This window comes from Nuphar pumila, chromosome 4, assembly GCF_984573655.1.
Source record: "Nuphar pumila chromosome 4, dmNupPumi1.hap1.1, whole genome shotgun sequence".
NCBI lineage: Eukaryota > Viridiplantae > Streptophyta > Magnoliopsida > Nymphaeales > Nymphaeaceae > Nuphar > Nuphar pumila.
The window spans coordinates 11,057,662-11,071,191 of NC_143252.1; the positions used below are offsets into that span (position 1 = coordinate 11,057,662).

Sequence of the window (13,530 nt, forward strand, 5' to 3'; positions counted from 1 at the left end):
GATCTTTTCTCATAACCACTTAAATCTTACATCATGGTTACCCTTATACCTTCCGTATCTATCAGGGATCGACACCTTCGATATGTTAATCTCAGCCACGAAGGTCTAAGAATCACAAACACGATCTTCTCACTTTCGTCGAGCTCAAACTAAAGTACATGTCTATTGTTAGCTTGAGGCTCTCTTCTAGTCTAAGCTCTGAATCAATTCAATTGGATCATTAGGAGGGTGCAACAATTTAGTATCAGAGTAAAGTTTCTTGTATAGATATACCATAACTCTCGTGATTTGCAAAAAGCGAGGAAGCTGGCAAGCATGCAAAACAAGCTCAGACTCGCAGAGATGAATATCATGCTCGAGTGCTTCAAGAGGGTTGTATCAACTCTAGCAGATCGAATGAAGAACCTCCACACTCTCAGGCATGATTCAGACCAAGGAGTTGGTTTTTAGGGTCTGTGTGTGCCACCACATGATCATTGAGGTGAGATAATGTTATTGAGCATATTATAGAAAGATTCAGTCTCACAATGCTCATAAATGACCATGTAAAGCTTAAAAATCTCAAACAACCTGGCAGCCTGGCAGAGTTGAAGAATCTATGTAGGGGAAGGATATTTGTATAGAAGTCCTGGATGTGTCCTTTGAGATTATAGAATTTATGATCTTCTTGAACCTAAAATGCAGGGTAATCTCACAAGCCCTTTCCTATAAATATTCTAAGATGTATCTTTTTATAGGCAATTTTGAGATTCATGTGTGTAAAAATTTGAAACCAATTCCATAAAAAAAAAAAATTTATAATAAAAGATTTACTGAACGGATTTCAAATCCACTTAATTCCACGAATCCAAAGACGTCCCAAGGGCCATTTCGTGATTAAGAACGGGTGCCTGCCCTTCCATGTTTCAAGTTTTCAACAGGGAAAAATGTACATTTTCGTAATTTCATAACAAGCCTTTAAACGTGGACAAGTCTGTCTCCTTCCCTTCAAGTAAATTTCCGCTACGTCAAAATTCCGGCGACCTCAAACGAACGGATATCGCAAAAGCATTGCCGGAAAACCACCATTTCCCCTCTAACCCACAGGAAAGTTCCGGCCTCTGTACCCTCTCCGGCAACCTCTGTTCCCCGAGGCACAGTGGTTTCGGTACGGTCTCCCATCTCCGTTCCCCTGTTGTAAGTCTCTCTCTCTCTCTCTGAAATCATCATTAAATTCGTATTTATTCCCCTCTTTAATCGACTCATTGACCAGTTACGTTAATGTTCTCCGTACAATATTCCCTGCAATGTTCCTTCGATGTTTCTTTCCGGGGGTGAAATTTTGATCGCCGAGGTAGATTTGGGTTTTTTCGGAGAACAGATGATCACTCGATATCTCGATGAGGTATTGGATGAAAGTCGGTGGTTTTGTTTTTTCTTCTTTTTTTGTTTTTCGGTATTACTAGTAGAAGATTTATAGTGGTACGTGAATTCTGCTTCTGGCTTTATTTTGTTCGGGAATGTTTGATGAATTTTACGTGTTTTGAATTATGAAATTACTGAAAAAATTGCAAATTTGACGCGAATGGTCTTCGAGTTTGTCATATGCAAATGAGGCCATGTTTTTTCTATGCTTTTCGTCGATATTCTTTGCCTGTGAACAGCCTCTTGATTCTGTTTTTTGGATTGTGCCGAGTCTTGAATTGTGTTCCTTTATGATTGAATCCTTGATATGGTGCTCTCTCCTCGCGGTTGATGTTCATGTCAATTGAAATTCGGATGTCAATCAGGAGTTTTAATAATGGGTGTTGGTATTTCAAAGGTTGGGGGAAGAGTTATGGGAAGCTTCTTAGATAGGTGGGAAGTACGCTTTTGAAGCACGATACTCTTTGCTGCCTAAACTTGATGGGGATCTCATTTCTCCCATGCTTCTCCTATGCTTTCCACATGCTTCATCCATGTTTCCTATATAACTTCTCACTCCTTTTCATGTTTTCTATTTACTTCCTCTCATGTTTCCTACTCACTTCCCATGTTTCCTATATAACTTCTCACTTCTAAATAGGTAATTATCATTTTTAGATTTTGACAAAAATTTAATTCTTACACTAAAAAAATATGAAATTTAAGAATACTCTTTTTTTTTAGTTTTTATTCACTTCCCATTCGGTTATCGTATTCTCATTTCACTTTCAAATTGATTCCTCTCTTCCTATAAATTTTGAAATGCATCGCCTCTCCCCCCTGCTTCCCTTAACATTACCTGCTTCTGCTTCCTAATCTGGCAAGCTTGGTTGGGGGCCTCTTATTTAGCTGAAAAATAGATTTTGTTCCAGTGTTTGTTTTTGCTTAAGCTTGAATAAGGTGATCAAATGCTTCTGGATGGTTAGTCATGGTTTGTTAGTGTGTGCAAATTTTTGGATGTTTGTTTCCGAGATGCTGATAACATGATGAGTTGGAGCTTTGTTTGGATCCTTGTACTTATGGCATTAACAGTTTGAATGTGTAAAATGATCGATGGTGTTTCCATAGTTGGGAAAATCTGATTGTATATATTTTGTCTGATATTTGCTGTGATGTGTATGAGGCTGATTCTGTTTTCTTTTGGTCTCTGTTAGATGTTTATGGAGGCAGATTGATTGCCTTAAGTTTTGATGTCATATTCATGATTCAAAAGTTGATTGGTGGAGGACGATGACACTAAGATTTGAACAAGCATGTATACTATGGGTGGTTCTTGTACTGCTGTGTGGTTCTGCCCTGGCTGATTCAACATCCAAAAGCTTAGATTCAAGGGGAGTATTGGAATCACAGTCACATAAAAGAGCTGTGACTGCACCTCGCTGGAATTTGGGGTCCTCTGTTGTAGATGGGTCTGGTGCAGAAACTTTTGATAGCTATGGTGATTCTTCTCTCAGGTTCAAGGATAGGAAGGGCAATAGTGCTAAAGTCTCAGTCTCTACAGTTGCATGGTTGACTGTGGCAATGGCAGCGGCATCTGGCTTAGGTGCAGTGCCGTTCTTCTTTGTGGAGCTGGAGCCTCAATGGGCAGGGGTGTGCAATGGGATGGCTTCAGGCGTGATGCTAGCTGCAAGTTTTGACCTTGTGCAAGAAGGTCAGATCTCTGGCAGTGGCAGCTGGGTCGTTATTGGGATCCTTACAGGGGGAATTTTCATCTGGCTTTGTAAGAAGGTACTGCTTTTGCATTTTATATTATTTTTCATTGTGTAACATCATATGTATCATCTTATGTACTTATTTTCTTTACCATTTTTTTGGGTTTGAAAGTACTGACATGAAGCTGCAATGAAAATAAATCCTTTCTTTTGGTAGTGACCAATAGTTGATTGGTTCACAACCAGATATCATATGCAAAAACCATCTCTAACTCACAATGTCTAATAGACCCCCAAAATTATTTTTTTTCTTTTTAACCCTATGGTTGAATACGATTATCTATGTGATTGGCTCATCCTTTTGGTGTTTTTGAATTGGATGACACTGGTTAAATGCAATTATAAAGTATACATATTCAGGGTGATGTGTGCTTTTGTGTCTGATGTGTTATCCTTGTGGATTTTAATTGTCTTAGAGGCATTGCATCTCAGCCAAACAATTCATTTTAAAAGTTGATGATGTTGGCTCAAAGAATGGTATTTGTAAATATTGTAGATTCTATTAGGCTTTGACTTATGACATCATTGCTACTAAAACATGTGCTTCTAGGATGCTCCTGGTGTACATTTGATAAATGTTGTCGGTTATGTCACACAGACTCTCCTTAGAGGCCGTCGCACCCGGTGTTGCAATTATGAAAATTTGCTGCACCGGGTGCGGTCAACCCACACCCAGGGTTACGTTTATCCAAAATAAAAAAGTGGGGGAGGGGGTATTAGGGCACGACTGCCCCCCCCCCCCCCCCCCAACTCTTCCTCCCTGCTCCTTCTCTCCCTCGCCGATCAAATGCTCTTCCTTTCCCTCCCCGACTGATTGCTCCTCCCATCCCCGACTGCTCCCCCCTCCCTGACTCCTCTTTCGACGGTGGTGACAACAACGATGACGGCAACGACGACGACCATGAGTACCCCTCTCTCTCTCTCTTCCTCCTCCTCCTCTCTTTCTTCTTCTTCCTTCTCCTCCCTCTGCCGCCTCCTCTCTTTCTTCTTCCTTCTCCTCCCTCTGCCTCCTCCTCTCTTTCTTCTTCCTTCTCCTCCTGCTCTTCTTCTTCACTTTTTGCCCAGGTACGATCCCCTCCACTTTTTGCCCTCTTTCATTGTTTGATTTTTCCTTTTTTTCTTATTAAGGATTGCGTTTTCCTGTTTGGTGGTTTCTTTTTAAGGTTTGATATATATGTGTGTTTTATCATTTATGTGTCTTCTTCTGGTAGATCCATTGATATCATGATTTTGGGGTTTGGATTTTGGGGTTTGGATTTAGGGATTTTTTGGTTTATGGTTTTGGTTTCGGCCTTTGGGGTTTGTGATTTCATGTTTGGTTTCTGTACAAGAATTTGTTGGATGATGGTATGAGGTTTGGGAATTGGTTGGTTTAGTGTTTAGGGATTGATTAATTCACTTGTTTGGTTTGGGATTTGGGGGTTTGTGATTTCGTGGTTATGTCTGTATCAAAGTTATTTTGATGATGGTTTGAGGTTTCAGGATTGTTTGTTTGATTAATTAGATTTATTATTTGACATATATTATTGTTATTTTGGTTTTGATGAATAACGATTTAGGGTGTCGAGGATTTTTTTTCAATGTGTTTTGATAGGGTTTGTTGCGGTTTGCCCCTTGTGCCTTGGGCATATTGAGTCCATTCAAAAGGATCATTACCTCATCGTCATATACATTGTGTATGATAAACTTTTGGTATGCAATTATGCATTGTTTGCTTATTTTATTGGTATAATTTACTTCTTTTTTGCTTGACTTGTTTGATTGTTTCCTGTTTTCTTAATTCACTTAGTGTAACCATAATATATTTTGGTTGATTTAATTGTGGTGTTATTTTTGATTGACGAAGAATAGCAATTGTAGATTATTAATTTGATTTATTGTTTGAATTTATGCATGATAAATTGATGATATGATGATTGTTTTTATTTCATTAGTGTTAAATTAAAGCTTTTAAAAATATATATATACGCTCCCCGCACCCAAGTTTTTCAAAGTGCCGCATCCGCACCTGCTTCGGCATCACACCTATGTGACATAGGTTGTTAGATATTCTGTGGCATGTATTTGTTGTGGTAGGAATGCCGTCCTTTAAAATGTTCCACCTTCTGTTCTAGGGTATTTGGAAAATGTTTCCACTTGTGCATTCTCTAATTAAATTAGGTATTTTTTGTATGAAGAGAGATGTATGTGCTAATGCTTCTAGGTTAGCAGCCTGATGGTGTGTGCTGAGGTACGGATAAGTACATTTAATGTTTAATTTAGTGGCTTTTATTTTCTTGGAAAGAGGGAATCATTCTGGAGCACCAGTACTTTTGGTATTAGGGAGGTAGGTATCTTCTTGTTGATGCTTGTGTTCTGACATCGGTTCTGGAAGAAAAGAGGCCCCATAGTGCCTTCTCATAAATTTTGAAAGGTTCTAACTTCTAAAGTAGAAAAAAGAAAAAAATTGATTTTTATTTTGTAATGTTCTTTTCTTTTTGCTGTTGCTATTGATTCTTGTAGTACTCGTAGATTTTGATTTTTTCCAAGTGCCTAAGAATTTTGAAACTAAAAGTCCCTTTTATTTCTAGATAACAGACTAGCATGCTTGATTTGTTAGAAGCTGATAATCTAAAGGAATGTGACATATCTAAAGGAATGTGACATCTTTAAGAACAAAGTTTGCTGGCAGTAACATCCTTGTTTGCCATTCATCAACCAAAATTGTGAGTTCTGGAAATGCTGATACCCTTCTGATTCTGATGGAAATAAGGTGGTGGTCCTTTTTTTACCATATTGAAAATAAAAGTAAAGTAAAATTAATGCAAGAGACAAAGGGTGTGATTTCTGTTGTGAATCTCATGCCCATAATTGTTTACATCACTAAAGAAATTGTAGGTTTGTATTTGCCAATATAACATATTACATGAACATAAATACAACAATACATGGTTTACAGAGCTGTCACTGCATGTATGTTTCTAATTCTAAGACTCCTCGCTTCTGCTTGGTACTAGCTGATACCAGGGTCTTCTATCCTTACACATAATGGTAGCAATATTCCTGACAACCCTGATAGGTTGCAACAGAAAGAAGGGCTTCACTTCCATCAGGTTCATAAATAATTAATTTTCTTCCATATGCTCTGCATAGCATCGACCCCAGGACCAGAATGTCCATGTATCTAGTTGCAAAAAACACCCATCTTATACTCTAAAGCAGAAGTGACATAGTGTTACTACCAAAATTGTGAGTCTTTCCATATTCTGTGGCCTCTACAATTGTCATTGGATGAATGCTGCTCCAATCTGATGTATGTATGATTGTTTTGTTCTTATCCACAATGGCATGCCTTTTATGGGCTTGTGTGGAGCACCTTTTTTGTTAATGGGCCTTCCATGAAAGGGGATTTATGTGTTTCCACAAGCACGAAAGCCAACGTGTTAAACGAAAAGCATAATGGTACTACTAGTTTATTTCTTTTTGTTCATTTTTTTTACCTTGATAATGATGAATTTGGCCCAAGGGATGCAAGATTCCTTTCTAACAGCCAATGTGTTAGAAGAACTTCACAAAGCAACTCATCCTCAGATTTTCTTTTTTGTACTGATTGTGTGTGTGTGTGTAATGTATTGAGTATGGAGAGCATTGGAATTTGTAAGATTTCACATTTGCACTTTAAACTTATTTGAAGGTTTTTCTTTTCCATCGCATTAGCTGTTGAACTTGTCACATCTTTGTTGCTTGATAAGCTAACTAGCCTAACTCCCACTAGTCATTACTCGTTTTCCTTTCTGATATTCAGAAGAGTATCCTGTTACCTTCTCTTGTGATTAGATAAATCTTGCATGTCCTAATAGTCTATATTACTGTTGAACGCCCAAAGTGAAATAGTTGTCTGGCAGGTGAGAGGCAAAAAATATGATATACAAAGTTTCCAACCCTGTATATATAGCTTCTAATCCATTGGCTATTGATGAAATTGCTGTTGTGTAGCTCATATTTGTGATATGAGGTACTTATTGAACTGAGAATGATCTTTTTGACCCTACATAGTAAAAGAACTATATATTTTGGTTATCTACATCATGAAGTGTTTTGTTCCTCTGCGGTTGCCACACTCTTGATTCTTTTTGTTTTTTTCTTTGTATGTTCTTTAGATTATAATTAAATATGTGCTCTAATTGAACTTTTTTCTTTCTAATGTTGTTGAGGTGCCACTTTGGTCTTCTGATGAAAGTACGAAGATGCTTAACACTTGTCTGTGACGAGCTCAATGACCCTTGTTTTCTAATCATGCAGTTTCTGGAGCAATATGGTGAAGTAAGCATGTTGGACATTAAAGGTGCTGACGCTAGAAAGGTAGTTCTTGTGATTGGGATAATGACTCTTCATTCTTTTGGTGAGGGATCTGGTGTTGGAGTCTCCTTTGCTGGCTCAAAGGGACTTTCTCAAGGTATTCTGGTAACCTTGGCCATAGCTGTTCATAATATTCCTGAAGGCTTAGCTGTGAGCATGGTCCTTGCTTCAAGAGGGGTCTCACCACAGAATGCAATGTTGTGGAGTGTAATTACTTCATTACCCCAGGTATTACATTATTACTACTTTTGTTGATTGTGTTTCCTTTTTGATGTAAAAGGTTTGTTTAAACAAATTGGCATGGATTAAACACGATTTGACATATGAGTAGTGCTGCAGTTATTGTATCACTAATGTTTCTTCTGGTTAGTGTTTTATTATTTGAAGTGTGATAAATTGTAAATTTTCAAAGTGGAACTTTTTAATAGGTTTTTTATGATGACAGTAAGTTGGTTTTGAGATGTGTCTTTTTGTGCATTGGTTGATGTCTGTCATAGTAACTATGCTTTTTTATGGTTGATTTTTTTTTAATAAAGAACATTTCTTATTTTCTCCTCTGTTTAAATAAACTTTTGGAAAAAGTAATCATAAAGTAAGGAAAATAAGAATTAAAAAGGAAAGAGAAAAAGAAGAAGAAAAGTTACTCCCCTCTGCGCAAGCCGACGCCCAGCATAGGCCCTGGGGACGGGAGTCCCAACCTTAGAGTTTTATGCTGCCGGCATGACGACGATAGGTATGGCAGACTGTGCCAGCGCTGCCAGGTCTTTGTGCCGGGTGCGGTTTCTTCCAGTTATAAATAAAAAAAATTATTTAATCCTTTTGGTACAAAGTACAAACTACTTTATCTGTCTGCAGTGGATGCTGTTATTTGAGCCTCTTCTTTGGGCTGCTGAATTCATGTTCTAGGATCTTAATTTTTCCTTTTCAATTTTGAAGTATGTGAAGCTGTCATTAAAAAAATATTAATGGTTTTTTTTCTCTAAAATAATAACTAGGAGCCGAAGAAGTATGGAGCTTCTATATATGCTTAGCGAGAAAAAAAATACTTCCTTCTGCAGGGAATGGCCAGAGTTCTTTAAAATCATTGGTCATAATTAAACTTTTTCCTCTGAAGTCAGCTCTACGCTTCAATAGAATTGGCAGAATTAACATCATGATTCATTTTTCACGGCCTTGAGTTTGTTGGTAGAATTCTATTCAAATCACATTGTCCACCGTCTCCATTTAAGGCCATTACCCTATTCATATTTATGCTTCCTTTTGTTTTCTCCTTTCACATTCAAATGTACCGTGTGTTCTGCTGTTAAATTTCACTAGGAAAAGAGGTTTTATATTGTTTGATCTGCCAACTAGCTTACATATTCTTGTGAAATATTCACCCAGAGGTAAGCATGTATACATTCCTTGGGACCACATATTTGTATGGGTTGTTCAAATTTGTTCAACCAGTATTCATGCGGCTTTGTCTCTTCATTTTATCGAGCAGACAAATAAGTACCCTACTCTTGTGATTTCTGGATGCCTTTTATATGTTACTTCAGTCCATATAGTAAATCCTGTCACACAGATACTCCATTTTGGCCCCTGTATCATGTCCCCTTATATACTAGTCATATTGGAAACTTCAGAAAAATAGCCTGTATCTTTGAATCAGCAGCCCTATCCATGTGACAGAGTAAATCTGGAATAGGTGAAAGATTACAGCCAAAGTTATGGCAAGAAGTGAGATGAGAAACAGTCATCTATATGCACTTAACCGAACGAACTGAAGAGAAAATATGTGAAATAATTTTGATGCTTATATGCACATTTATGTTATCTAAGAATGTACTTGGAAAGTGTTGACATCAATGTTGTGAATAGCGTTGAGGTGTGTAGCGAGGCGTAAGCTTCACAAAAAATATTAAAAAATTAACCAAATAAAAAACAAAAATAAAGATGCATCATTTATGTATTATTAATGAATAATTGGATATTTTAATGAACAATCTTCAAAAAAATTACACTAGCAAGAACCACTCTACATATTTGTATAAAGGATAACATAATGCTATACACCATATCATAATTAACAGGTCCGATTGTTCAAGAAGAACAAGGAAAGAAGAACACAGAGAGAGAGAGAGAGAGAGAGAGAGAGAGAGAGAGAGAGAGAGAGAGAGAGAGAGACCTAATCAGGACCTCCCTTGATTTGGGTCAAATGGGAGTTTTGACCCCCATTTGACCCAACCTCAATGAGCTGCACGCCTCATGGCATTTGCGCCTTTTCAGTGCGCCTGGAGGCACCAAAGACAGCACCTTGCCTTGAGGCGTGCCTTTTGCGCCTTGAGGCGCACCTTTTGGCCTCGATGCGCACTTTTAACACCACTGGTTGACATCCTCCCTGTCATGGGGTTTCACATTTATGGTCATTCTATTTCTTACAGATTGAGCTGAAATTAGAGTTACAGTTGTCTTTTCATTTGTGGAAGAGAAAATTTATTCTGCTGGGCTGTCCATTGCAATAACTGTTAATTGAATACAACTATTTCTTTCCCTCCAGTACATGTTTTTTCCAATCCATGTGCTTCTCTCTGTGCTTGCCAATCAAGCTAAGTCGACTGCATTTTGTATTCTGGTTTCTTCCAGCCCATTGTAGCTGTTCCTTCATTTATATGTGCTGATGCATTCCACAAGGTCCTTCCTTTCTGTACGGGCTTTGCTGCTGGTTGCATGATCTGGATGGTAATGGCAGAGGTACTCCCCGATGCATTCAAGGTAAAATTGTTAAATTGTTTTCATCTACTCTGGTGTTATTTTATTCAGAACATTGTGTTAATATGGGCCTAAACTATGTACAATGCAGATTGGTAAGATATAACTATAGAAGCGTGCTAAGCATTTTCTTCATTCACATGATGCCTATTATTATTGTTCATAGGCATGTAAGAATGGGGATTTTTTTTATGTTTTTTACTGTCAGATGAAACCCTTTTAGCGTACGTGTGCATTGAGTGCAAGCACTTGTGACACTGGGTGGAAACATTAAAGGGTACTGGTCTGAAAATAGGATTGCTTTTGTCCTGTTTATGACTTCTTGGTTTAAGATCGACACTTCAGCAACAAAAAGCAACTCATATTTTATGCACAATAGGTTTATAATATTAACAATGAATAGAAGATTTGAAGCTCTTATGTTGTCATGAAGAGGCCATTAAGTGTTCAATTGTAGCTGGAAAATGAACAATGTGTGTTTGTTCTTTATTCCTAGGAAGCAAGGAGTCAGCTTCTTGTACATAATCCAAAATTGATATCTGTAACCATTATTTTGTATGCTAGTTATTCCTCTTTTCATTTGTGCTTGATTTTCTTGATGTCTTTGGAGTAGCTTCTTTAACTTCTCCAATCATGCTGTCCTGCATTTAAACAATCAATGCACAATGACAACCATTACCTTGTTTCAGGAAGCTCCTCCTTCACAAGTTGCAACAGCTGCTACAATCTCTGTGGCCTTCATGGAAACACTAAGCACGGTTTTCCAGACTTTCAGTGAAGGATACAGGTAACTTTCTCCTTTAGTAACATTCATTCATAAACCTGTACTGTGGTGGCTAGACAAACCAAATTATTTTTCCTGCCCAATAATTTAGGTTTTACCTGAAAGGTTGGGTGGAAACAGGCATGAATACATAAGCTACATGGTACTCATACTGTCATACATGACACAGAGATAATCCTTGAAGAAACCAAAAACATGCTTACCGACTAGAAAGTCTCCAAATATGTGAATGCTCAATCACAAGGTCTAGTGTCATTACACACATGCAAGCACATTGGGTAATTTATGCGTAGTGCACTACAAGCAATAAATCTTCTTGCTGCCAAAAGGTTCAGAGTTCCACAGGATGCATCTTTCTTGATTCTTTTAGTTCTATATATTTATCTCAAGTGATTTAAATACGAGATCCATCTTCTAAGATGTTGGTGCCATCCAGACTTTATCAATTTGGTCATTGTCTAAAAGGATGATGCGTTGATATTCAAATCATGTTTGCTGGCATTTTAGGTGTTAAATATCCAGGATTTTGACCATTGCATACTCTTGGCCTGTATCCGCTCGTGGCTACAACTTTAATGCATTTCTTACCTATTTTCCATATATGCTTCTTCTCTCAGTAAAAGAAAAGTCTCTCGAGTGCATAAAGTTTTTACGTTTTGAAGTGGACGCAAAAAGATCTGAGAAAAAAAAATCTTCTTTGACTTAGTTTATCCTAGAAACAATTTCTTTAGTTTCCCCTAGAAACAACTTCTTCGGAAGGTCAGTGATTGTTCCTTCACGGAAAATTTTCACCCTAAGTCATCAGTTCGACCAGAATCTTCTCTGCACCTTGCCCTGTGTAATGGTGGATAAGCACTTCTCAGAAAATGTCCAAATCTCGTGGCAATCAGTAATCTGATTTTGTTCATATGCAGAACCTTGCCATGTGTGACGGTGGATAAGCTCTTCTCAAAAAATGTCTGAATCTCTAGATGGCAGTCATCCATTTGATTTTGTTCACATGCAGAATCTGCTTCAATAGTCAGCTTGAATGTTAAAACTGGTGCCAGTACATACATGGTGTGTGTGTGTGTGTGCACACGCAAATATGTTTGTATCATTGTATGCATATATCATCTTTAAAATGTGACTGATGGTTCTATGCACATGCATGTTATGTAGGCATGCCTGCATTTGTTGATCTTTTTCCTTTGGATCACATCTGGAATTTTGTATTGCAGCTCGGAGCATCTTTATGGGTTCCTGGTTTCCCTTCTTTTCGGTCTCGGTCCTTTCTTTGGTGGTGCCACTTTGGTTGCAGTAGCTATTGCATTCTCCCTGCGGCACCCTTTTCTCACAGGTGCCTCCTCAGGGATCGCCTTTGTCCTTGCTGCCTGGCGACCTTTACAGTTATGGGCCGGTGCGAAGATGGGATTTTTCACTATTTTGATTCTTCTGGTTTTGGGTTCTATCTTTTTCCATGCCTCGACGACCGGCATCCTCAGGCTAGCCCGTCAAAAGGCCTCCACAAACAACCTGACACCATCCGGCTTTCCCATAAGCGCTCTGACACTTCAAGCGTTCCTAGCATGTGGAACAGTGGCCCTTCATGCGCTCGCTGAGGGTCTTGCTCTAGGTGTTGCTGCTCCAAAAGCCTATGGTCTTGGGCGTCATATGGTGCTGCCAGTTTCCTTGCATGGCCTCCCTCGTGGCGCAGCTGTATCAAGCTGTGTGTATGGTGCCACCGATAGTTGGCGAGCTGCACTTGCAGCTTCAGCATTGATGGGTCTTGCTGGCCCAACATCTGCCATTGGGGCAATACTTGCAGGTATCAGCTACGATGGGCTTGATTATTGGATGGTTCTCGCTTGCGGGATGCTTCTCCCAAGCTTTGGAAGCATTTTCCGGCGTGCCATCAGGTTGGACCCTAGGAAGAGCGTCTTCGGACTTGTAATGGGATTGACATTCGCATTTGCATGCCTCACCAGCACTAGGCTTGTATGCTTGCACACCCCTTACTGCAATTCCGCACCTGAAGCTGTAACTTAAAGAGTATGCCAACCAAGATGAAGTTGGTCATCTGGTGAAAACATAAGAAGTTGCCCTACAAGGTGTTGAGCTGAACCATTTTGCAGTGTATGTGGGAGCAATTTCGTGTTACATTTGTAATGCCCTTTTGAAGATTAAGGAGGTATATTCTTTTACTAGGAAGAGAAAAGCGGACACTCATGGTCATGGTAATTTTAATATAGCTTGTAGAATATGTTCATAATTTCTTGATTTTGTAATACAAGGTCTAGCGGCAGAGTCTCTCTCTATGTATATAGAGCAATGGTAATTAGAAATCGACTCATGCATTTTTGGATGAAAAAAAATGTTTTTTTAGAGTTTTTTAAAATCTTATAAAAACTATCCACTCATCGGAATCGGAATCAAATGATCCAAGACCCGATTCCTATGAAAAAACAAGGATATAGAACAGACACATCTGTAAGGTTAGAATTTCGAAAAAACACATTT

The 13,530-nt window shown here is 38.5% G+C and overlaps 1 protein-coding gene across 2 annotated transcripts; it reads left to right on the forward strand.

Annotated features, from left to right (window-relative positions):
- The first annotated feature begins 1,007 nt into the window (after window positions 1–1,007).
- On the forward strand, window positions 1,008–13,228 carry LOC149839362 (putative zinc transporter At3g08650). 2 transcript variants are annotated; one of them, XM_090004093.1, is made up of 7 exons: window positions 1,008–1,176; window positions 1,253–1,384; window positions 2,598–3,171; window positions 7,437–7,721; window positions 10,122–10,250; window positions 10,937–11,034; window positions 12,252–13,228. In XM_090004093.1, exons 3-7 carry the CDS (start codon window positions 2,674–2,676, stop codon window positions 13,057–13,059), a joined length of 1,818 nt encoding a protein of 605 aa, XP_089860219.1. In that variant the 5' UTR covers window positions 1,008–1,176; window positions 1,253–1,384; window positions 2,598–2,673; the 3' UTR covers window positions 13,060–13,228. The 2 variants fall into 2 exon arrangements, with proteins under 2 accessions (XP_089860219.1, XP_089860218.1); XM_090004092.1 differs by lacking the exon at window positions 1,253–1,384.
- Window positions 13,229–13,530: the final 302 nt, after the last annotated feature.

What these genes read in the sequence shown, in the direction of transcription:
- LOC149839362 (XM_090004093.1), top strand. Translation starts at nt 2,674, where the DNA reads ATGACACTAAGATTTGAACAAGCATGTATACTATGGGTGGTTCTTGTA. An exon ending in TAATTACTTCATTACCCCAG is followed by an intron (nt 7,722 to 10,121) that starts GTATTACATTAT and finishes GGTTTCTTCCAG; the next exon opens with CCCATTGTAGCTGTTCCTTC. An exon ending in ACTTTCAGTGAAGGATACAG is followed by an intron (nt 11,035 to 12,251) that starts GTAACTTTCTCC and finishes TTTGTATTGCAG; the next exon opens with CTCGGAGCATCTTTATGGGT.